General features: G+C 43.2%; 4 protein-coding genes across 4 annotated transcripts; 1 reads left to right on the forward strand and 3 right to left on the reverse strand.

Annotated features, from left to right (window-relative positions):
- Positions 1 to 1,040: 1,040 nt before the first annotated feature.
- On the reverse strand, positions 1,041 to 2,375 carry LOC308296412 (tubulin beta chain-like; the record flags this gene model as incomplete). The annotated part of the gene is made up of 1 exon (XM_080739695.1): positions 1,041 to 2,375. One exon carries the CDS (start codon positions 2,373 to 2,375, stop codon positions 1,041 to 1,043), a length of 1,335 nt encoding a protein of 444 aa, XP_080595821.1.
- A 1,647-nt stretch (positions 2,376 to 4,022) lies between these two features.
- LOC308297498 (tubulin beta chain-like) lies at positions 4,023 to 5,354 on the forward strand (the record flags this gene model as incomplete). Its single annotated transcript, XM_080740902.1, has 1 exon — positions 4,023 to 5,354. The coding sequence occupies one exon, from the start codon at positions 4,023 to 4,025 to the stop codon at positions 5,352 to 5,354; it is 1,332 nt and encodes a 443-aa protein (XP_080597028.1).
- A 15,273-nt stretch (positions 5,355 to 20,627) lies between these two features.
- Positions 20,628 to 21,962, reverse strand: LOC308296838 (tubulin beta chain-like; the record flags this gene model as incomplete). The annotated part of the gene is made up of 1 exon (XM_080740178.1): positions 20,628 to 21,962. One exon carries the CDS (start codon positions 21,960 to 21,962, stop codon positions 20,628 to 20,630), a length of 1,335 nt encoding a protein of 444 aa, XP_080596304.1.
- Positions 21,963 to 23,498: 1,536 nt separating this feature from the next.
- Positions 23,499 to 24,833, reverse strand: LOC308297499 (tubulin beta chain-like; the record flags this gene model as incomplete). Its single annotated transcript, XM_080740903.1, has 1 exon — positions 23,499 to 24,833. The coding sequence occupies one exon, from the start codon at positions 24,831 to 24,833 to the stop codon at positions 23,499 to 23,501; it is 1,335 nt and encodes a 444-aa protein (XP_080597029.1).
- Between the last annotated feature and the right edge of the window lie 1,425 nt (positions 24,834 to 26,258).

A 26,258-nucleotide genomic window follows, 5' to 3' on the forward strand; every position in this document is an offset into this window, starting at 1 on the left:
TAATGACACTAACACAAGCAGTTTGACTTAAGCTTGGGTGTAGTGTGTCGATAGAGGGGAGGTCCGAGCATCTGCAGTTGGTGGACTCAAAATATCTGTTGCCACCAACAGGAATCCTTTGGTATACACTCCAAAAGTTCATCACCATCATCCACCGATGAAGGTGGAAGACATCTTTAGGCCCTCTTGGCATTGTCAGGGATCCACTGTAGCTCAAAAACACGAGAGGGAAATAAACAGATCTTTGCTTAACTGGTGGTCAGTCAACTCTCATAACATAATTGCAGTCATCTAGGATTTAGGAGATTTGTGTCTGTTTCTGACATCTATCTTGTGATTGGAGTCCTTCAGATTCTGGTTCAGAGGTTGGAATTAGTAGCTTCATTGGATTCAGGTTAGATGTTGTGTCAGCCTTCATCTTCTCTCTGATCTTCATCTCCTCATCTTGCAGCTCCCCCTGGTTCAACGCCTCCTCTTTGGATTTGACCTGTTCTTGCTCCGAGTCGTCTTCATCTCAGTGTCGTTTTCAATGTCTGTAAAGCCAGTGGTTAATATATTCCACAGGGTCACCGGGTCGTACTTTGTCCACGTCGGCAAGTGGCCACCTTCAATGAGACATGTCCCCAGAGGTTTATTCTTGTTCTGCTGTGTAAGCACCGTCTGTAGTTCTCTCTCTTTGCGTCACTCTGAAGATCATTTTATCTCCCAGCCTTTATTCACCTTTTCTTTCTTCCTGATCATTAATATTATTATTTTATTATTGTATTATCATTGCATTTATATTATATATTATTATTCTATTCATCTATTACCATCTTTCAATTGAATTACACCCACAGGACCAATAATGATCTTATCTATAATTACAATTTCTATTATACATTTTTTTAAGATTAGGTTATTTTATATTGTGGTAGATTAATTCATAAAACAAGGTGCAGGTTTTTGGAACCATTGCATCAATTGCACCGATCAACTGGAACATTGCAAGACATTTTCTTTGTTGAATGGCGTTCATTCTCAAACTAAACGCAGGGTTTTCATTCAAACTCCTCTTCCTCTTCTTCACCCTCTCCCTCGTCCTCAGCAGAAGCATCTTGGTACTGTTGGAACTCGGACACCAGGTCGTTCATGTTACTCTCAGCCTCGGTGAACTCCATCTCATCCATGCCCTCACCGGTATACCAGTGAAGGTAGGCCTTACGGCGGAACATGGCCGTGAACTGGTCTGAGAGGCGTTTGAACACCTCCTGGATGGCTGTGCTGTTGCCGATGAAGGTGGACGACATCTTGAGGCCGCGGGGCGGGATGTCACAGACAGCCGTCTTGGCGTTGTTGGGGATCCACTCCACAAAGTAGCTGCTGTTCTTGTTCTGCACTTTGGTCATCTCTGACTCCACCTCCTTCATGGACATGCGTCCACGGAACATGGTAGCGACGGTCAGATATCGCCCGTGGCGTGGATCACAGGCGGCCATCATGTTCTTGGCATCAAACATCTGCTGGATCAGCTGTGGTACGGTGAGCTGCACGTACTGTTGGCTGCCTCGGCTGGTGAGCGGAGCAAATCCGAGTAGGAAGAAATGCAGCCTGGGGAAAGGAATCATGTTTACAGCCAGCTTCCTTAGATCGGAGTTGAGCTGACCAGGGAAGCGCAGACAGGTGGTGACTCCGCTCATGGTGGCAGAGACCAAGTGGTTGAGGTCTCCGTAGGTGGGCGTGGTGAGTTTAAGTGTACGGAAGCAGATGTCATACAGGGCCTCGTTGTCAATGCAATAAGTCTCATCCGTGTTCTCTACCAGCTGGTGGACGGACAGCGTTGCATTGTAAGGCTCTACCACCACATCTGACACCTTGGGTGAAGGCACAATACTGAAAGTGTTCATGATCCTGTCTGGGTATTCCTCTCGGATCTTGCTGATTAGCAGAGTACCCATGCCTGACCCAGTTCCACCTCCCAGGGAGTGGGTCATCTGGAAACCCTGGAGGCAGTCACAGTTCTCTGCCTCCTTCCTCAACACATCCAGGACAGAATCCACCAGCTCTGCTCCCTCAGTGTAGTGGCCCTTCGCCCAGTTGTTACCAGCACCGGTCTGGCCAAAGACAAAGTTGTCTGGTCTGAAAATCTGACCAAAAGGACTAGACCTCACAGTGTCCATGGTGCCTGGTTCCAAGTCCAACAGTACTGACCGAGGAACATACTTGCCACTTGTTGCATGGTTGTAATAGACGTTGATTCTTTCCAGCTGTAGATCACTGTCGCCATTGTATGTCCCAGTGGGGTCGACCCCATGTTCGTCACTTATGACCTCCCAGAACTTAGCTCCAATTTGATTGCCACATTGGCCAGCCTGCATACTCACGACTTCCCTCATCTTTCTTGAAGTCCAAAATCCCTATCTCTATATATAATGTATTAAACTATCTCTCTAAGACAAACAGTACAAAACAAGCTACTATAAATTATGAAGGCATTCTCACGCTACAACCACTTACATACCGTAGCTGGTCTGACGTCACACACAAAATAAACATAAACTAGAAAGATGTAATCCTGGGAAATTGCAACTGTGGTTGCCGTTTTTGCATTTTCCATTCAAAACAATGGGGTTACGTTTAGGAAATTTGGCAATGTATCTTTATATGTAATTTAAAAGCCGCTTGATGAATAGGGTTCGCTTCTCAACAGACGGCCAATTAAGTCTATTGAAAAATTTGGTCCGAGTGAGTACAAGGCTGGACGTGTTTTGAGTTTGTAGATCTGCTATTTTCAACTAACTAACTAACTAACTAACTAACTAACTAATTAGTAACTAACGTTTTAAAATAATTGTAGTGGAGTAAAAAAGTACAATATTTGGTTCTGGGATGTAGTAGAGTCGAAGAAAAAGTACTGACATCTGACTTTTGTACTTTCATGTAAAGTTTGAATTCCGGATGTATCTGTTTTCTTGTCTTGTACATATTCATGTCTGCTCTTCATGTTCTTTTGTTTTTCATGTTTTTATGGGTCCTTCTTGAAAATGAGATGCTGCATAAAAAATCTACTTGTGGTTGTCCACCATGAGGTGGAGGTGATTAGTCAATAAACTGTACCAAAACCCTCCACAGGGCATCACCGTGTTGGCACCTGAGATAAAGCTGACAATGATGGTGTCATCAGAAAATGTCTGAAGTTGAAATAGAAGTTGGAACTATAGAGGGTGAACAGGAAGCGAGTTTAGAAACTCTACGCTTGCTAAGGGAAGGAGCGCTCGTTTTCAACAGCGTCGGCAGTTATTGTCCACGACATTGCAAGCGGCGCGAAGGCCAGCGGTCCTTGGTCCTGCTCTTCGCGCCCGAGCGCCGCGCGAGTTACGAAGCCGTGGTGAATGCAATCGTTATATTTATGCCCAGGCCGTAAGGCCTGGGCAAGCCCACGATGAACGCATTCTATTCACCTCCTCCGCGGTCCAAGTGACTACAATGGAGCGCTCCCTACCTCCGGTTCAGCCAATCACAAGCTTCAAAAATGAGTGCGGGGCGTAAGGTTTCTAAACTCGCGAACAGGAAGGGTGACCGTACAGTTCCCTTGGGAGCACCTGTACTAAACACTTGCACGTCAGACATACAGCAGTCTCACATATTACGGTTATGCATGTCAGGCCGTCTGTGATCCAGGCCACCGAGCCATGGTGCTGCATCGTGTTAAAGGTGTGGAAGAAGTACATGATTCTTACGGTGATGATGATGTTCACCTGGTACGTGAACCTAGGGGGTCTATCTAGTCCCTAACCAGTGGGTTCTGTATCACCTGAACCCACTGGTTAGGGACTAGTTAGATGATACAGAACCAATCGCTCGAAGAGCGAGATCAACTGACGTCAGATTTTTATGTTTATGTTCTGTGTGACGTCAGTCCAGAACTTTGTCCAGTTATATAAGGTGTTGTAGCGCAAACATGGCATTACATTTATTTTACTTCAGAATAGTTAAGAAATAGGGATCTAAATACAGTGTGAGACAAGACATATATAGTCAGAATGAGGGAAATTGTGAGTATGCAAGCTGGCCAATGTGGCAATCAAATCGGAGCTAAGTTTTGGGAGGTCATAAGTGACGAACATGGGGTCGACCCCACTGGGACATACAACGGGGACAGTGATCTACAGCTGGAAAGAATCAACGTCTATTACAACCATGCAACAAGTGGCAAGTACGTTCCTCGGGCTGTGCTGTTGGACTTGGAACCAGGCACCATGGACACAGTGAGGTCTAGTCCTTTTGGTCAGATTTTCAGACCAGACAACTTTGTCTTTGGCCAGACCGGTGCTGGTAACAACTGGGCGAAGGGCCACTACACTGAGGGAGCAGAGCTGGTGGATTCTGTCCTGGATGTGTTGAGGAAGGAGGCAGAGAACTGTGACTGTCTCCAGGGTTTCCAGATGACCCACTCCCTTGGAGGTGGAACTGGGTCAGGCATGGGTACTCTGCTAATCAGCAAGATCCGAGAGGAATACCCAGACAGGATCATGAACACTTTCAGCATTGTGCCTTCACCCAAGGTGTCAGACGTGGTGGTAGAGCCTTACAACGCAACGCTGTCCGTCCACCAGCTGGTAGAGAACACGGATGAGACGTATTGCATTGACAATGAGGCCCTGTATGACATCTGCTTCCGTACACTTAAACTCACCACGCCCACCTACGGAGACCTCAACCACTTGGTCTCTGCCTGCATGAGCGGAGTCACCACCTGTCTGCGCTTCCCTGGTCAGCTCAATGCCGATCTAAGGAAGCTGGCTGTAAACATGATTCCGTTCCCCAGGCTGCATTTCTTCCTACTCGGATTTGCTCCACTCACCAGCCGAGGCAGCCAACAATACGTGCAGCTCACCGTACCACAGCTGATCCAGCAGATGTTTGATGCCAAGAACATGATGGCCGCCTGTGATCCTCGCCACGGGCGTTATCTGACCGTCGCTACCATGTTCCGTGGACGCATGTCCATGAAGGAGGTAGAGTCTGAAATTACCAAAGTGCAGAACAAGAACAGCAGCTACTTTGTGGAGTGGATCCCCAACAACGCCAAGACGGCTGTCTGTGACATCCCGCCCCGCGGCCTCAAGATGTCGTCCACCTTCATCGGCAACAGCACAGCCATCCAGGAGGTGTTCAAACGCCTCTCAGACCAGTTCACGGCCATGTTCCGCCGTAAGGCCTACCTTCACTGGTATACCGGTGAGGGCATGGATGAGATGGAGTTCACCGAGGCTGAGAGCAACATGAACGACCTGGTGTCCGAGTTCCAACAGTACCAAGATGCTTCTGCTGAGGACGAGGGAGAGGGTGGCGAAGAGGAAGAGGAGTTCTGAAAACCTTGTGTTTGAGCAAGAAAGTGATTCAGCAAAGAAAAATATCTCGCAATGTTGTGCAATTAATGCAATGGTTCCAAAAACCTGCACTCTGTTACTACCTTGTTTTATGCACTATACAACTATACAATAAATACACAATAGGCTACATGATAAAATATAACATAATAGTAACGATAATGATATGATAATGATTAAAATGTTGATAATGAAAATTATGATAATTAATGGATGATAGTGGAAATATAACATTAAAAGTAGTTTCCATCATGAAGAAAGAAAAGGTGACAAATGGGTTGAGAGATCTTCAGACAGAGAATGACCTAAAGACAGAAAGATGAAAGACAGCTACAGCACTTACACAGAATATGAATATTTTAAAAATAAATAATCTGGGACTTCCTGAAGTGACCAAACTACGACCTGATGACCCCGTGGATTATCTGACAAAGGAGCAAGAACAGGTCACATCCAGAGAGGAGGTGTTGAACTAGCAGGAGCTGCAGGATGGGCCGATGAAGATCTGAGGGAAGATGGAGTCTGACACAGCATCTAACCAGATGCTCCTCTAGCCTGCAACCAATGAAGCTTCTGATTCCAACCTCTGGACCAGAACCTGAAGCCACACGAGAGACGACAGAAACACATCACTTAGATCCATGGTTCTCAAACATTTTAATTTCAAAGACCTCCATAACTCTGACAACTCTGTACAAGTGGAACGAAATGGAGGGTCCATTTGCTGCCATTTGTACCTGTAAGGCTCCATTTTAGAACCCCCTCAAGGAACCGTGAGGGTCCTCGGCTCGACCACACTTTGAGAAGCACTGGCCTAGATCCCTATTCTACTGACCGCCAGTTAAGCAAAGAACTGTTTCCCTCTTCATTCTTCACTAAACATGTGTAGGCAGCTTCCTAACGTTTCAGTACGGATGTGTGTTGACCTATTCCTGAGATTGAGACTGATTATTGAGAAGTTGCATCGTTGGAACACAAAAGGCGGCAAAGAATAGCGCTGTGTAAAAGCACTTCATAAGAAACCGTCCGTACATTGGTCATAGGTAAAACCAAACCAGTGTTTTGTGAAGGAACCGGCCTCATTTCTCGCGGTTTGCGTCAGATAGACTAACCAGCCATTATGCGCCTGAGTTGAATGGATGAGGACAGTGGGTGAAAGGAGCCTTCATATCTGGAGTGTCTGGACCAGTAGATGTTGGGGAATGAGATCCAAGATGACAAGAAAGTATGCCCAATGTTATCGCCCAATAACAGGTTTCTTTCCGTGATTGGGCCATACACGGTATGACCATGAGTATGTGTAACTGAGTGTGATCCAATGTGGTGTAATATAGGCATTTTCATTTCAATGTTTCAAGTATTTTAATTACTATTTACTTTATTACATCTATTATTATTATTACCCTGTATAATTATTATATATTATTATTATTATTAAGATAATGTGATAAGAAGCCCCCCATGAAGAATTACGCTAGCAGCAATGGCAACTTCAATATAACTACAATATTAAATAACAATAGAGCTAGATTAACCATATACAGATATCGATATTGTCTTGATAGGTTTGAACAATCTGTACAGGAATAAATTACAGTACCAAGCTCCAAAACACTGTTAGTTTCATTTAGTTTATTTATGTATGTGTATTTGAGCTGTTTCCTCTCTTCTATTGTCCATGTCCTTGTTTTGGCTCTTCAAGCCGCTGGAAAGAGGCTATTGATGAAAATACCACACTGATACTGACTGACATTCTTGGATATTGTATTGTTTTACTGTTATCAGTTGTCAGTTGTTATCAGCATATTCTATTCTTCGTAGATACTGTATTGTTAGTTTTATATTTAGTTTATTGATGTATTTTCTGTATTTTAGCCTTTCCCTCTCTTCTATTATCCATGTCCTTGTTGATGGCTCTTTAAAGCGCTGGAAAGAAGCTCTTGATGAAAATACCGCACTGATACTGACTATGAAATTCTTGGATATTGTAATATTGTTTTCATCGCATTCTATTCTTCATAGATGCTGTATTGTTTTACTGTTATCAGTGTATTCTATACTTCATGGACACTGTACTGTTTTATTGTCATCAGCGTAGCTATGTTGATGAATTGAATACATAGGACCACAAAGGAAACAAGTCCCCGGGACTTTTTTGTGTTATCCTTTTAGCCTTAATTTCTGACTCTACCACGTGCTGTTTACATTTTTGACGAATAAAGTATTCAATCAATCAATCAAAGTCCATTCTTCATAGATATTGTATTGTTTTGTTGTTAGCTGTATATTCCATTCTTTATATACATATTGTATTGTTTTATTGTTAGCGTACAGTATATACCATTCTTCATAGATATTGTATTGCTTTGTATCCCATTCTTCGTGGATACTGTATTGTTGGATTGTTATCATTAACATTGTATGGTGCAGTTATTGTACTGATGTATTCTGGTCACACTGCATTGATTTCAGTTACTCTGTGACACTAATGCCGCTGTGATGGTGATTGTACTGTGATTGTACTCGTTTGTGCATAGTGATTTTTGATATTGTTGATCTTTAGTTAGTTATTGGGTCGCTACTTCTAGCTCTTTTCCTCTGCATCTGTACTCTTAACTGCTGTGCATTGAAGGTATGTCCGTCTGTCTGTTGCTGAGCTTTGAGTCGTGGGCTTCCCCAGCGCTTGCCCAGTCAACATGGTCATAAACAGCATGAACAGTCTGGGGCTTTGCCTGACTTTTATAGTTATGATTTATTGACTAAATAGTGACGTCCTCCGTCAGCTCTGGCTGGTAGCAGTAGTAGTAGGACTTCAGGATTTTTGGAAAGTGCAACATGAAGTATGCACTTTTTTATTTAATTTTTATTTAGATCTAAGAGGACTTTTTTTTATTATAGGGTTAATTTTAGAAGAATTCCAATCGATTTATGTGCAAATGGCATACAATCTCTTAAGAGACTGTATCTGCACGATACATTTTGAATTAATGAATTAATGAATTGATTCATTCATTAATTTGGTGTCAAAAGGAAAGAGTCTTAACAGGGCACTCTTTGTTCCATTAAGCTACAAATGTGTAAAACCCCTGGCATGTGCAACTGTAGTTCACCTTCAAGTTTCCCCTATTATAGGCCTATGCGTTTTTATTTCATTTTATTTTTCAAATGTTTAATGGATCTTTTTCATTATTATTATTTTTAGTAGAAAACACAACAATAATCACAATGATAAAGCAAAGATAATAAGAAAGGAAAATAAGACCCAAGAATTGTTGCAATAGCACCAACATAATAATAATAATCATAAGGCTAAGATGATAAGATTCCAAAGATAGCCCTGTGACAGGGAGGGGTAGCTTAGTGTCTACATTCTATGAAATAGGACCATCTATACGACACCTTGTATATACTATATACATTGTGCAATATCGGTTTGAGAAATCCATACAGGAATAAATACAGTACTGTACATAGTACACGTTACATTATTTTATTTTATTTTATTTTTATTTTTGAGCTGTGGTAGACCGCTCCTATACGTGGCTGTGCGTGTGTCTGTAGCCCCGTTTTGCCATAGCAAAATGTGTGTACGTAGCACCATGTTTGTCTAGTGATGTCATATGTCGTATGTCTGTAGCCTTTTTCTAGCAAAACGTGTGTGTGTAGCATAGCCTGTACATCCTAGACTCAAATCCTAGTCTGAAGACGTTATGCAAGCACGACCACCGCTAACTTCACATTGGGTGTGATTTTTTATTTATTATTTTTTATCTTTTTTTCCCCTTGACACCAACAGCTGCTGGAAAGAAGCTCTTGATGAAAAATACTCTGCTCTGGCTGCCAGCAGAGTGAGAAGCACTACCCTTTTGAAATGTGCAATCGACTTTCTGCATTTAGATTTGAGAGCATTTGTCATATATTTACTTTATTTCTGTTGCAGCTGCTGTTTTATGCACTGTGTATTTTTAATAAGCTGACACAGGGAGCTGAGCTCAAGAATTCCGATCTATTCATGATGCAAATGATCTCTCAAGCTATGCATGCTGTTAAGAGACCTCTTGATGTTGCATTAGAAAATGTATGTTTTTTTTGTTTTGTTTTTTGTTCAAAGAAGTTTCAGTCAGGCGCAGTACATTTAGAATGGTGTAATACAGAGCTGTATAACTCCTAGTATGAGCACCTTCACATTTAGAATGGTGTAATACAGAGCTGTATAACTCCTAGTATGAGCACCTTCACTTGTAATACAGAGCTGTATAACTCCTAGTATGAGCACCTTCACTTGCCACTGTTTTCCTTATATGCATTTTCATTAGGAATGATTCATCTTTTTTTATTGTATTTTTTTTTTCACAAAAGGACACGATACCAATACTAACAATAATGAAGCTAAGATAACAAGTTAATTAAAACCCCCACAAAGAATTACTATAGCTGCAATAACAACATCAGAATAACAACAGCCATAATAATAAAGCTAAACTAATACGATTTCAAAAAGAAAAAGCCCCATCACAATAAATTGGGGCGGGGCGTAGGGGGCTGCCCATTAGTTTGACAAACGTCAGGTTAGAGTTAGACTAATAATTTGCGTACCAATGGTATCAGTGGTGCAATAACCTTGTTGTATACATTGTGCAATATCGCTTTGAGCAATCTGTACAGGAATAAATGCAGTACTGAGCGTCAGTACACCTTTTTATTTGTATTGCTTTATTTATTTTTTATTTATTCTTTTCAGCAGAACTAGCAACACAGCAGAGCTCCAGACCTTGATGCGGACAGGAGAGAGTGGAGGGTAATCTCTCAAGAACAGACTTTCTAAAAGGAACAAAACAGAGAGGGCACTGTTTTTCCCTTTTATTTGACAAAGGTTAGCCAGATTGAGTGGAGGGCAGTGATCTAGGAGTACTGAGTTTGTTTTGACCACACTCTCACATCACACACAGAAGAATATCTGAGATGACCTGGTCCTTTGCTCTGTGACAGTGAGATGACCTGGTCCTTTGCTCTGTGACAGTGAGATGACCTGGTCCTGTGACAGTGAGATGACCTGGTCCTTTGCTCTGTGACAGTGAGATGCTCTGTGACAGTGAGATGACCTGGTCCTTTGCTCTGTGACAGTGAGATGACCTGGTCCTGTGACAGTGAGATGACCTGGTCCTTTGCTCTGTGACAGTGAGATGCTCTGTGACAGTGAGATGACCTGGTCCTTTGCTCTGTGACAGTGAGATGACCTGGTCCTTTGCTCTGTGACAGTGTCCTGCAAAGCGGAGTCTTTGTGCCACACAACTGAGATGGGAGGGATGCCTCCATAAATCTGTTCTTTACTTGGATGGTTCCTCCAAGAAAGGTTCTGGACACGCATGTGTTTCAGCACCATACAGCAGGATACTTTCCACACAGGCTTTGAACAGGGTTGTCTGACTGCCATTTGAGATGTAGCTTATTGCAAGAACTCCAAGCCTGTCCTTTCCTTGTCAGGAAGTAATTTTTGCTACTGACTACGTATAATCCAAGGTATTTGAATTCCTCTGTTTCTTTGAGGTCACTGCCATCTATGGAGCTGATGGTTGGATAATCCAACATATTCTCACCCCCAAGTAGTCAGACACCTGACGCCTTGTCACGGACCCTACTGCGTCACAAGAGGGGATGGTTTGGGTATGCCTACTGCTTCAAGTGGGGGACGCTTTGGGTAAGCCCAGTGGTCTAAGAAGAAACCGCAATGTAAGGTTTACCAGCCACCCGACGTTACCACGCCACTATCCACGACGGCGGCGCCGCTGCACTGAGGCGCCGACACGTTAGTTTTACTGCTTTGGGTTAGAGTTAGGCATAGTTTTACTGAGGCTAGGTTTAGGGTCTCCACATTGCGTTAGAATCCTCCGCGTTGCGTTAGAATCCACGTTGTCAAAGATAAAAGCACAAAATAAAGTGGCTTTGTCAGCCAGGATTGCTAGCTCAGTCGGTAGGGCAGCATGGCTGCGATCACTGAAGGCGGTGGTTCGCGTCCCACTGACGGTAGATACATGATCGAGTAAACAGGTGTCAGCGCATGTGCACTAAGACTCTTACTCCGCGTCTACCGGTCCGACGGGTCCGTCTAACTGGTGAGACTGCTGTTGTGCTAAACAAAGAATCAATAAAACTACAAGAAACTACTCCAGAGAGTGTGGATATTCCCTTTTTCCTGATACTTACTAGAATTTGCACCCAGTATAAAGAAATACCTTTTTACTCTCGTAGAGAGCGCGTCATCTCCAGATGGTATTGAACCAGCTAGGAGAGTTGTCCTCACCCTGAAGGATGCCTGTGGTTGTCTGGAATTCCTTTGTTGGTCCATCAATGCTCTGCACTGTGGTAGAGTTGATCTTTTCCTATGGAAACCATTTTGGTTCCTACGGAGAACTGGGTCAATATGAGATGTTATGCGGTTAAGCAGAAGAGAATTATAGATTTTGGAAGCAATGGCTGACAAGCATATACCTCTGTAGTTCCCTTGGTGAATATTTTTCAACTTGGAAACAATTGACGATTATGACAAAAATAATTGCGATTAGACAATGATGTGAAGAACCTCTGGTAGGATGCGTCCGATGGGTCTCTGAGGCCTTCTTCAGTGCTGTTCTTGCCTTGGTAACTGCAGGACTATCAGAGATGGAATGGGCACTCTTTTGCTTTATCTGGAGAGTTTTCAGATCTGTGTCTTTAGTCACTGCAGCGGTCGTATTTGGCACTTAGGTCTGTCTTGTCCTCCATCTCTTCTATGAGGGAGGAGTACCTATTGTGGACTGCCACTGTATATGTGTGACAGAGTGTGGGATCTGCGGTGACCCGCTTCCAGTCCACCTTTATCATCGAGTCCTTTAATGGGACTTTGGTCTGCCTGTAGCTGATTTGACACCTACAGGAAATGATCTTGTGGTCGAACCTACACTATTCATGTGTGTCATGAATAATATATTTGAAAAAAAATGTATATAGGCGAAAGTGAATGCGATCTACAATTGCAGGTAGCATTGTTCCTATGACTCATTGTCATTACTCCGATGTAGCATTCGTCCGACCCTCTCCATTCGTCGTGAGGGTTAGAGACTCACCCCACGGAGGTTAGGTTTAGGGTAATGGTTAGAGTTCTCAAATTCTGCCCGAACCCGACAATACCCGAACCCGACCAACATTTAGGGTAGGGTAGGGCCTAAAATGTAGGCCTCGGGCTCAATGAAAAAAGAAAATATATTTTTTTATTATTTTATTACTATTACTCTGTGATAGACCCGACCATTCAGGCCCGTTGAGAATTTTAGTAAGGATAGATGGATAGATACCTTTATTATCCCAAGGGTGAGGGTTAGGGTTAGGTAGTAGAAGCACAGCAGTATACAGTTATTTACAAAGTTACAGAGACGTAAGAAAAGATAGATAAGAGGGAAAAAAACGAAAAAAACAAAAAACAAAGACAAGAGCAGTACAGTACCAATAAAGAGAAGGTGCATCAATAGAGGGGGCGAATAATATATAAGTATATATACATAAAGTGTCTTGCAAAAGAGACCATAGCAGTAGCACTAACTAGCACTAATGCTAGTTAGTGCAAACAAGTATCTCACTGTCATTGTTAAATAAAGCAAAAATACTCAGAAACTACCAACACAACAAAAATCAGTGCGAAAAAAGAAGAAACTAGGAAGCGTGTCACCGCAAGACGCACATGAGCACTCTTCCTGGACGGTCCTTAGAGGTCAAAGTCAATACAGCAATGGTTCCGTCAGTAAGGAAGGGAGACCTTTTCAAGCGTCCGTTATGTGTCTCGTTGTACAGCTTAAGGGCAGCCGGTACAAAAGATTTTCCTAATCTCTCACATCTCCGTCCTGGGTAGGTAAAGCGGTCGTTTCCTCTCTTACTCCAGTAACTGGTGATCTCTAGATGGAGGGGGTGGGAGGAGTTCTCCAAGATGGAATCTAGCTTCCTCGCTGTGCGCACCCTGGTTACTTCCTCCACCCCCTGCAGAGAGGACCCAACGACAGAGCCTGCTTTCTTCACCAGTCTGTTTAGGTTAAACGTGTCACCTGCTCTGTTGTTGCCACCCCAGCATGTTATACCAAAAAAGAGGACACTTGCCATGACAGACTGATAGAACATCTGTAGCATCCTATTGCACACCCCAAACGATCTCAGTCTTCTCAGGAGGAACAGCCTGCTTTTCCCCTTGCTGTGAATCACCTGCGCGTTGTCCGACCAGTCCAGTGAACTATTCAGGTGTACTCCGAGGAATTTGTAGTTATCCACGAGCTCAACCACCTCACCGTTAATGGTGCTTGGCACCGGGGGGACTCTCTTGGAGGTGCGGAAGTCCACCACCATCTCCTTGGTCTTGCTTGCGTTGAGCCTGAGATGGTTAGCCTCGCTCCACTGCACAAAGTCCCTAACCACACCATCGTGCTCAGCCGTGTTGTCACCCGAGATCTTGCTGACCACCACGGTATCATCTGAGAACTTCTGCAGATGACAGGTCTTTGAATTGAAGCGGAAGTCCGATGTATAGAGAGTGAACAGGAAGGGTGAGAGCACAGTTCCTTGAGGGGCCCCCGTGTTGCTCACCAGCACATCAGACCGACAGCTCTGCAGTCTCACAGACTGTGGTCTTTCTGAAAGGTAGTCTGTGATCCATGCCACAAAGCCCTTGTCCACCCCCATCAGCGTAAGCTTCTCCGCAAGCAGAGACGATTGGATAGTGTTGAAAGCACTGGAGAAGTCAAAAAACATAATTCTGTGCTGCCCAGATCTTCCAGATGGGTGAGAGCCTTATGGAGCATGTAGGTGATGGCGTCATCAACCCCAATATCAGCCTGGTAGGCAAACTGAAGGGGGTCCAGGTGATCACTGACCGCCGGTCTCAGTAGGTTCAGAACCAGCCGTTCGAAGACCTTCATGACCAGTGATGTCAGGGCGACTGGTCTGTAATCATTGAGGACCGAGGGACGGGTCTTCTTAGGCACCGGGATAATGCAGGAGGACTTCCACAGCTGTGGTACCTTCCCCGTCCTCAGGGAGAGGTTGAAGAGATGTGTAAGGGGGACAGCGAGCTGCTCCGCGCAAGCCTTAAGCACCTTAGAGTTGATGTTATCAGGTCCCGCCGCTTTCCTGGTGTTGACTTTTCCGAGTTGGCGCCTCACTTGCTCGGTGGTGAGAATCAGGGGGGGGGGGGGGGGGGGGGGGGGGGTGAGAAAGAGGGCGGCAACCGAGGTCGCCGTTTGACCCAGCCGCTGCTTGTTGAACATTAACAGGAGCTCCGTCAAACCGATTGAAAAAACGGTTCATCTCGTTTGCCAGCTCCTCCGTGCCTGGCACAGTAGAGTTGGCAGAGCCATACCCCGTGATCTTCCTGAAACTCTAACATTAGCATACAGGAGGTCAAGAGTATTCTCACCTCTTGTTTTGCAAGTGACATACTGGGAGAAATCAGACAGGCCCTTAGCAACATTCACCTGGTTTAAGTCCCCGTTCAGCAGAATAAGGGAGCTAGGGTAGTGCGTTTGAAAACTGGCCACAGTTGAAAAAATAGTGTCCCGAGCTACCGCTGCATTGCCACTAGGTGGACAGTACACAGTAAACAGGACAACGCACGAGAATTCCCGTGGTAGATAAATTGGTCTCAAAACGACCCCCAGTAGTTCGATGTCTGGGTTACAAATCACTTTTTTCACTGTGGCGTGTTCTTCCCTGCACCAGGTCTTACTAAAGTAAACAAGTATGCCGCCTGCTCTTTTCATTTTGCCATTGTTTTTCACTATCTCTCGATCTGCTCTTATCATACAAAAACCATCTACAGAGATAGAATTATCTGGACATGAACTGTTCAGCCATGATTCTGTAGGACAGATAAAGGGTTAGAGTTGGGTGTCGAACAGATGACGCTTTCTAGACACATACCGTTGTTCCCTATTGAGTTTGGCACATTTCCTGGGGCAAGCTGCCCAGATCACACGTGTCACACGTCTTCTAATTTTTTCACTCTCAAAAAACGCCTGCAATGTAGTGCATTTGAAACAACATTGTAGTGCACATCATGGGGTGATCACTGCTTGCTGAATTGTTTTATTTTTTTATTTTTGTTTATTTTGTGTTTATTTCGTTGCTGAGTGAGGTCTGCAGACAAAGTGAAGTGAGTGAGAGGGAAAAAAAATCAAACCTCGGTTCGAAGTGAAGCGGTGGACAGATAGAACCTCTATTCTGAATGTATTTTTAATCTGTTTTGATAATCTGCAATAGATACTGCATGTACAAGACAGATAAACCCTGAAGGCCAAATTATCATGTGTCCCCGGGAGGGACACCACACATTTTGCTTTTTGAAAAAGCCTATTCATTCTGGACTGGTATTTTACACGTACAGGACAGGAAAAACCTGTTCATTCTGGCCTGGAGTGACCATATATGGACATAAGGTAACATACTTTGTGTTTTTGAAAAACCCTGTTCATTCTGGACTGACATCACGATATATGGTAATTAAACGGACATTCTGTTTTTGAAAAAGCCTGTTCATTCTGGACTGAAATGACCATATATGGGCGTGATACACACAAAGCCATTCATTGGAAGCGGTTTTCACCGCTTCAAAAATGGTGAAATGTGCCAATCTCAACAGGACACAACGGTACTGTAGTTGGAGTAATGAGATGTTGGACTTTCATAATCCTCTGGTAGTTTTACACCTCTGTCTGTATACTGAAACAGAGTGTCCTGCTAGCTAGTCGCTTGAACTCTTCCCATTCCAACAAGAAATACAAGTTCAAGCGTTGAAACGCTTCCGTGGAGCGTGGATTTCGAGTTAGTCATTTGCAACGACCCAAATCTATATAATGCCACAAACAATAACTTTAACAGCATAGATCTGAATATAATGCAGCTCCTAGACCTAGAGAGATGTTCATTAAAATGTTCATAATCGGCATTCTTGAGCATAGCTCCCTGAGTCAGCATAAAAGTACACAGTGCATAAAAAAGAGGAAAACAAAACAATATATTCTACAATAAAAAAACTAACATAAAATGCTGTGATATGATAGAAAAAGGTACAGTTTCATGACGGTACAGTTCACTGGTACAAGGTCTACTAAAAGGAGAGAAAAGACTAAGCTTATTTCCATAGGAAACCATTGAAGTATCTCATATAACATTGAATGACAGACGGATACATAGAACACAGTACTATGCAGTAGATTTAGTCAGGGAAAAGAAAGAAAACACATAATTAATTATATTTAAAAAAATATATACTTTTACAAGTTTTAAAAATAATTCTATAGATTTTCAAACAAACAAACACATCTAAGAAATTCCACAAAAAAATAATAATAATACTAAATAAGTAGTGAAAATAAGTGGTGAAAATAGCCTATCTACAAGCACTTGTGCGCTTGTAGATCAACTATTTTCACTAGTTTGGGTCCTGGGCAAACGTCTAATTTCTCTTTTGGGTCTCGACCTGAAGGTTTGAAAACCACTGGTATAGAGGGCTGGCCAGAGGGGATCCTCCCTGCTGGATATTTACCACAGCAGTAGCCCCATATAGAACCTCACCCGTCGCTGCATACTGTTGTGCTCCGAGATGAGGTCCTAGAAACATGGCCGCTGGAATCGGGCGACAGCCTCCACATCACAGTTGGGAAACACACAAAACAAAATTTTGTCCAAAAAGTAACGGCAGTTCCGAGCTCCCAGACTGTGAAAACCTCACCTCGGTACATAAAACATGAACTGCGGCATGAAACAACCCCTTAAAATCGCTAGTTTTGTCAGCCGGTAATGTTTACAAGCCTGGAAGTTGCAGCCGGAATGGCAGCATTAGCGCCCTCTCTGGTCGAACGTAGCCCCAACCGTCGCTGCATTCGAACAGACATTCGACCAGAGAGGGCGCTAATGCTGCCATTCCGGCTGCAACTTCCAGGCTTGTAAACATTACTGGCTGACAAAACTAGCGATTTTAAGGGGTTGTTTCATGCCGCAGTTCATGTTTTATGTACCGAGGTGAGGTTTTCACAGTCTGGGAGCTCGGAACTGCCGTTACTTTTTAGACAAAATTTCGTTTTGTGTGTTTCCCAACTGTGATGTGGAGGCTGTCGCCCGATTCCAGTGGCCATGTTTCTAGGACCTCATCTCGGAGCACAACAGTATGCAGCGACGGGTGAGGTTCTATATGGGGCTACCACAGCAGATGCTTGGGGAGAGAGAAAAAAGAATGACCCAAAGACTTGTTTGAGAGCATGTGGACTGGCAAACGCTGCAGGTGTCTCAAAGCTCAACAAGAGCCGTCTGTTAGAGCCATGATACATGAACATGGACAATAGGAAAAAAGAGCGGAAAACATTAAATAAAAACTAAGTAAAAATAAATAAAAATGTAAAGGTGTGATACAACCAATATTTCACTATGTATATTACAAGGTACAGTATTACAGTGTATACTATATATACATGGTTATGCCTTGCATATTCTACAATCAGACACTATTCTAAACCTGTTGCTGCTATGGTAATCACTTACCACTCCTAATGCAACCATACTCATGGGGTTTGTTGATATGTTGATGTTGCTATTGCTACTAAAGTAATTCGCCAAGGGCTTGTTGTTATGTTGATGTTGCTATTGCTATAGTAATTCTCTATGGGGCTTTTTCTCAACTCATTATCTTTGCTGGATTATTGTTATTGTTGGTATGTCCTCTTGTGAAAAAGATAATAAAACTAAAATATGCAAGATTCAATTAAAATCGAATGTTCAAATGGGTCATATTTCAGCAGCAGTAGGGGGCTATTGCTGAAAGTATTCATTCATAAATAAAAATATATATGTATTAAGTAAATAAAAACTGTGAGCAAATGAATAAAATCATTCCAATACAAAAGCATAAAGGGGGGAAACAATAGAAAGTGAACTACAGGGGTTTTACACCTCTGTAGCTATAATAAACAGAGTGCCCTGCTAGACGCCGCCCATTCCAACAAGAAATAAAAGTTCAAGCATTGATTCAAGTAAAAACACAGTTCATTTACAAGCTGGTTTTAAAAGCAGCGACTGGCAGAGATCTGTACTCCGTGGAGCACACCATTGTAGTCAGAGGTAATAACAACCCCCCCAAAAAGGCCTCTAGATCTTAACAAATTAAAATAACAAGATCTACTGACCTTAACTGAACATTCTAAAATAAGACAATACAATCTACGGCCCCCTGAGTGAAAATTCTTAAATAAAGCAATATCTACAGTCGTTTGAGTGATAATTCTAAAATAAAGCAATAAGGCATCTACGCTTACGGTCCCTTGAGTGAAAATTCTAATTCTAATTCTAAGATAAAGCAATAACACATCTACGGTGCCTTGAGTGAAAATTCCAAAATCAAGCAATAACACATCTACGGTCCCTTGAGTGAAAATTCCAAAATCAAGCAATAACACATCTACGGTCCCTTGAGTGAAAATTCTAAAATAAAGCAATAACACATCTACGGTCCCTTGAGTGAAAATTCTAAAATAAAGCAATAACACATCCACGGTCTCTTGAGTGAAAATTCTAAAATAAAGCAATAACACATCTACGGTCTCTTGAGTGAAAATGCTAAAATAAATCAATAACATACGGTCCTTTGAGTGAAAATTCTAAAATAAAGCAATAACATCTAAGGTCCCTTAAGTAAAAATTCTAAAATAAAGTAATATAATCTACAGTCCCTAGAGTGAAAATTCTAAAATAAAGCAATAACATATATGGTCCCTTGAGTAAGAATTCTAAAATAAAGCAATAACATCTACGGTGCCTTGAGTGAAAATTCTAAAATAAAGCAATAACATCTATGGTCCCTTGAGTGAGAATTCTAAAACGAATCAATAACTCGAGGTCCCTTGAGTGAAGTAGTTAGCAGTAATGACAAACACCCCAAAAATGCCTCTAGATCTTAACAAAATAAAATAACAAGATCTAATGACCTTGACTGAAAATTCTAAAATAAGACAATACAATCTACGGCCCCCTGAGTGAAAATTCTTAAATAAAGCAATATCTACAGTCGTTTGAGTGATAATTCTAAAATAAAGCAATAAGGCATCTACGCTTACGGTCCCTTGAGTGAAAATTCTAATTCTAATTCTAAGATAAAGCAATAACACATCTACGGTGCCTTGAGTGAAAATTCCAAAATCAAGCAATAACACATCTACGGTCCCTTGAGTGAAAATTCCAAAATCAAGCAATAACACATCTACGGTCCCTTGAGTGAAAATTCTAAAATAAAGCAATAACACATCTACGGTCCCTTGAGTGAAAATTCTAAAATAAAGCAATAACACATCCACGGTCTCTTGAGTGAAAATTCTAAAATAAAGCAATAACACATCTACGGTCTCTTGAGTGAAAATGCTAAAATAAATCAATAACATACGGTCCTTTGAGTGAAAATTCTAAAATAAAGCAATAACATCTAAGGTCCCTTAAGTAAAAATTCTAAAATAAAGTAATATAATCTACAGTCCCTAGAGTGAAAATTCTAAAATAAAGCAATAACATATATGGTCCCTTGAGTAAGAATTCTAAAATAAAGCAATAACATCTACGGTGCCTTGAGTGAAAATTCTAAAATAAAGCAATAACATCTATGGTCCCTTGAGTGAGAATTCTAAAACGAATCAATAACTCGAGGTCCCTTGAGTGAAGTAGTTAGCAGTAATGACAAACACCCCAAAAATGCCTCTAGATCTTAACAAAATAAAATAACAAGATCTAATGACCTTGACTGAAAATTCTAAAATAAGACAATACAATCTATGGTTCCTTGAGTGAACTCTCTAAAATAAATCAATAACATTATTGGTTCATTGAAGCTATGAACAAGATTATTATTATTATTACTATATTATTATATATTTAAGTATTATATTATTAGTATTAGTATTATTAGTATTATTTTATAATGTATTATTATTTTATTTTGAATTGAAGATTTGAAGGTTGTTTATTTTAACTTTAACTCAACTTCAACTTTATTGTCACATCACAGGTTTACGGGTTTACACCCGTTAAATGTGTTCAAGCTCCCATCATTTATGTATATAATTCATTTATTGTGTGTGAGTTAACCTGTGAGTTAACCTTGTAAAACAAGGTGCAGCGACTGAAACATTCTAAGACTGCACAGCGCAAGAAACTTGCTTTGTTGAATCGCTTCGCAGTTCAACTAAACGCAGGATTTGGTTTTCAGTCAAAATCCTCTTCTTCGTCCTCGTCCTCTGCATCGTCCTCAGCAGAAGCATCTTGGTACTGTTGGAACTCTGACACCAGGTCGTTCATGTTGCTCTCAGCCTCGGTGAACTCCATCTCATCCATGCCCTCACCGGTATACCAGTGAAGGTAGGCCTTACGGCGGAACATGGCCGTGAACTGCTCCGAGATGCGTTTAAAGACCTCCTGGATGGCTGTGCTGTTGCCGATGAAGGTGGACGACATCTTGAGGCCGCGGGGCGGGATGTCACAGACAGCCGTCTTGGCGTTGTTGGGGATCCATTCAACGAAGTAGCTGCTGTTCTTATTTTGCACTTTGGTCATCTCTGACTCCACCTCCTTCATGGACATGCGTCCACGGAACATGGTAGCGACGGTCAGATATCGCCCGTGGCGCGGATCACAGGCGGCCATCATGTTCTTGGCATCAAACATCTGCTGGATCAGCTGTGGCACAATGACTTGCACATATTGCTGGCTGCCTCGGCTGGTGAGTGGAGCGAATCCAAGTAGGAAGAAATGCAGCCTGGGGAAAGGAATCATGTTTACAGCCAGCTTCCTTAGATCGGAGTTGAGCTGACCAGGGAAGCGCAGACAGGTGGTGACTCCGCTCATGGTGGCAGAGACCAAGTGGTTGAGGTCTCCGTAGGTGGGCGTGGTGAGTTTAAGAGTGCGGAAGCAGATGTCATACAGGGCCTCGTTGTCAATACAGAATGTCTCGTCTGTGTTTTCGACCAGCTGGTGGACGGACAGTGTTGCGTTGTAAGGCTCAATCACCACATCTGACACCTTTGGTGAAGGCACAACGCTGAAAGTGTTCATGATCCTGTCTGGGTATTCCTCTCGGATCTTGCTAATTACCAGAGTACCCATGCCTGACCCAGTTCCACCTCCCAGAGAGTGTGTGAGCTGGAAACCCTGGAGGCAGTCACAGTTCTCTGCCTCCTTCCTCAACACATCCAGGACAGAATCCACCAGCTCTGCTCCCTCAGTGTAGTGGCCCTTCGCCCAGTTGTTACCAGCACCGGTCTGGCCAAAGACAAAGTTGTCTGGTTTGAAGATTTGACCAAAAGGACTAGACCTCACCGAGTCCATGGTGCCTGGTTCCAAGTCCACCAGTACAGCCCGAGGAACGTACTTGCCACTTGTTGCATGGTTGTAATAGACGTTGATTCTTTCCAGCTGTAGATCACTGTCCCCGTTGTATGTCCCAGTGGGGTCGACCCCATGTTCGTCACTTATGACCTCCCAGAACTTAGCTCCAATTTGATTGCCACATTGGCCAGCCTGCATACTTACGACTTCCCTCATTTTCTCAGAGTCAAAAACCGTCTAATCAAATATTACTAGTAACTCTTTCAATGTTTGAGTCTTTCGCACCTTATCTAAAATCGTCTAGCATAAAAGGTCTGTAGGCAATTCCACACGCACATTATATAGCTGATCAAGTTCTGGAATGACGTCACACACAGAACAAACATTAATCCTGGGTAAGGTTGTCTAAATTAGGAAAGGACAAATACGTCACTCGGACACTCACACAATGGAGAGACAAATCTGCTGCTGACCCAATCGAACAAAGCTATGGCAAAATTAATGGGAACATTCATTTTCCACTTTCTGGAGACCTGGTACTACACTTAGGCACAGATTATGCCAACTGGGTTTCAGAGGAATGTTATACTGTGGTATATAACTGGCAAGACCAGCTCAGTGGCTGTGTGGTTACATTGTCCACCCTGAGATTCCCCAGCTTGGTCATACCATAGACTAAAAATCACACCCAATGTGAAGTGAGCGGTGGTCGTGCTTGCATAACATCTTCCAACTAGGATTTAAGTCTAGGATGTACAGGCTATGCTACACACACACATTTTGCTATGGCAAAACACTGAGGAAAAAGGCTACAGACATACGACATACAGTATGACATCATTAGACAAACATGATGCTACGCACAGACATTTTACTATGGCAAAACGCTGAGGAAAAAGGCTATGGACACACCACACCTACGTATAGGAGTGGTTTGCACCGCTCAAAAATGGGAACCAATGCCTCCATGATTGGCACTCGACATCAAGTGTTGGATTAGAGGTAGATCCCTGCAAGATACTAGCGTTATGTCGAGGGAGTGTACTTTTACATCTAGCCGCCTCACACACCTATCCTATGGACCTCATGTCTCGGCAAGGCATACTGTATAACTGGATGGGTAACGTAAGAGACTAAGACTAAGGTACCCAGAAAAGCACTTTATAAATTCCAGGAATTATTATTTATTTGCCAACATCATCTGGTAGGATTTTGTGGCTGAGTCCATGGTCTCTCTAATGTTCATAGCCTCATCCTGGAGCTCCTTTGGCTTTTTCAGAGAGAAGGCCATTTTTCTTCATCTCAGTGTTTCCATCATATCTGTAAAGCTAAGTGGCAATATATTCCATAGGGACCTTGATGGGTCATCGGGTCGTACTTTGGCCACTTTAAAGTCCTTCAAAGAGATATTGGTCTTTCATCTTTCTGTCTCTGCATCTCTCTCTCTCTGAAGGTCACATGTGTTTCAAGATATTTCGTTTTCCTTTTCATGTTGATGAATAATATTATTATTATTTATTATTGCTATATTATTGTACAATATATTATATTATATTAAATTATTATTTTATTTTCAAGATTTAATTTATGGTGGATGAGCTAACCTTATAAAACAAGGTGCAGCCAAAGGGTGGAGGTCTTTTGAATCACTGCATCAAATGCACCGATCAACTGAAACATTGTAAGACTGCACAGCACAAGACATGCTGTGTTGAATCGCTTTGCAGTTCAACTAAACCCAGGATTTGGTTTTCAGTCAAAATCCTCTTCTTCGTCCTCGTCCTCTCCCTCGTCCTCAGCAGAAGCATCTTGGTACTGTTGGAACTCGGACACCAGGTCGTTCATGTTGCTCTCAGCCTCTGTGAACTCCATCTCATCCATGCCCTCACCGGTATACCAGTGAAGGTAGGCCTTACGGCGGAACATGGCCGTGAACTGCTCCGAGATGCGTTTAAAGACCTCCTGGATGGCTGTGCTGTTGCCGATGAAGGTGGACGACATCTTGAGGCCGCGGGGCGGGATGTCACAGACGGCCGTCTTGGCGTTGTTGGGGATCCACTCAACGAAGTAGCTGCTGTTCTTGTTCTGCACTTTTGTCATCTCTGACTCCACCTCCTTCATGGACATGCGTCCACGGAACATGGTAGCGACGGTCAGATAACGCCCGTGGCGTGGATCGCAGGCGGCCATCATGTTCTTGGCATCAAACATCTGCTGGATCAGCTGTGGCACAATGACTTGCACATATTGCTGGCTGCCTCGGCTGGTGAGCGGAGCGAATCCAAGTAGGAAGAAATGCAGTCTGGGGAAAGGAATCATGTTTACAGCCAGCTTCCTTAGATCGGAGTTGAGCTGACCAGGGAAGCGCAGACAGGTGGTTACTCCGCTCATGGTGGCAGAAACCAAGTGGTTGAGGTCTCCGTAGGTGGGCGTGGTGAGTTTAAGGGTACGGAAGCAGATGTCATACAGGGCCTCGTTGTCAATACAGAATGTCTCGTCTGTGTTTTCGACCAGCTGGTGGACGGACAGTGTTGCGTTGTAAGGCTCAATCACCACATCTGACACCTTGGGTGAAGGCACAATGCTGAAAGTGTTCATGATCCTGTCTGGGTATTCCTCTCGGATCTTGCTAATTACCAGAGTACCCATGCCTGACCCAGTTCCACCTCCCAGAGAGTGCGTGAGCTGGAAACCCTGGAGGCAGTCACAGTTCTCTGCCTCCTTCCTCAACACATCCAGGACAGAATCCACCAGCTCCGCTCCCTCAGTGTAGTGGCCCTTCGCCCAGTTGTTACCAGCACCGGTCTGGCCAAAGACAAAGTTGTCTGGTTTGAAGATTTGACCAAAAGGACTAGACCTCACCGAGTCCATGGTGCCTGGTTCCAAGTCCACCAGTACAGCCCGAGGAACGTACTTGCCACTTGTTGCATGGTTGTAATAGACGTTGATTCTTTCCAGCTGTAGATCACTGTCCCCGTTGTATGTCCCTGTGGGGTCGACCCCATGTTCGTCACTTATGACCTCCCAGAACTTAGCTCCAATTTGATTGCCGCACTGGCCAGCTTGCATACTTACGACTTCCCTCATTTTATCAGAGTGAAAAACCGTCTAATCAAATATTACAAGTAACTCTTTCAATGTTTGAGTCTTTCGCACCTTATCTAAAATCGTCTAGCATATAAGGTCTGAAGGCAGTTCCACACGCACATTATATAGCTGATCAAGTTCTGGAATGATGTCACACACAGAACAAACATTAATCCTGGGTAAGGTTGTCTAAATTAGGAAAGGACAAATACGTCACTCGGACACTCACACAATGGAGAGACAAATCTGCTGCTGACCCAATCGAACAAAGCTATGGCAAAATGGGAACATTCATTTTCCACTTTCTGGAAACCTTAGGCACAGATTATGCCAACTGGGTTTTAGAGCAATGTTATACTGTGGTATATAACTGGCAAGACTAGCTCAGTGGCTGTGTGGTTACATTGTCCACCCTGAGATTCCCCAGCTTGGTCATACCATAGACTAAAAATGGAAAACAATTCCTCTATGATTGGCACTCGACATCAAGTGTTGGATTAGAGGTAGATCCCTGCAAGATACTAGCGTTATGTCCAGGGAGTGTACTTTTACATCTAGCCACCTCACACACCTATCCTATGGACCTCATGTCTCGGCAAGGCATACTGTAAAACTGGATGGGTAACGTAAGAGACTAAGACTAAGGTACCCAGAAAAGCACTTTATAAATTCAAGGAATTATTATTTATTTGCCAACATCATCTGGTAGGTTTTTGTGGCTGAGTCCATGGTCTCTCTAATGTTCATAGCCTCATCCTGGAGCTCCTTTGGCTTTTTCAGAGAGAAGGCCTCTTTTTCTTCATCTCAGTGTTTCCATCCTATCTGTAAAGCTAAGTGGCAATATATTCCATAGAGACCTTGATGGGTCATCGGGTCGTACTTTGGCCACTTTAAAGTCCTTCAAAGAGATATTGCCTTTCATCTTTCTGTCTCTGCATATTATTCATTATTATTACTATATTATTGTACAGTATATCGTGACTACTAATTGAAGCCGAGGCCGAATTGCACGAAAGAGCCCTGACAGCACATGGTTGGTTCTACAGACTCCAAATTTCGCACGCAGATAGCTCAGACCTTTGCCTACGTTCTTAGCTAGGCCTCGACCCGACCCCATATGCGGTTTTCCGGAACCAACGCGAAAGGTTCGGAATCTCCATATGCGGAGTCCTGACTACTAATTGAAGTCAATGGACGCGAATCCGAATTGGCCCGAATCGCATGAAAGAGCCCTGACAGCACATGGTTGGTGCTACAGACTCCAAATTTCGCACGCAGATAGCTCAGACCTTTGCCTACGTTCTTAGCTAGGCCTCGACCCGACCCGATACACAGTTTTTCGGATCCGGCACGAAAGGTTTGGAATCTCCGTGTGCGGAGATGACTGACATCGGGCCGTTCCGGAGCAAGCGCTGACTCATTGTG

Source organism: Nannobrachium achirus, assembly GCF_963921795.1.
Source record: "Nannobrachium achirus genome assembly, chromosome: 13".
Taxonomy (NCBI): domain Eukaryota; kingdom Metazoa; phylum Chordata; class Actinopteri; order Myctophiformes; family Myctophidae; genus Nannobrachium; species Nannobrachium achirus.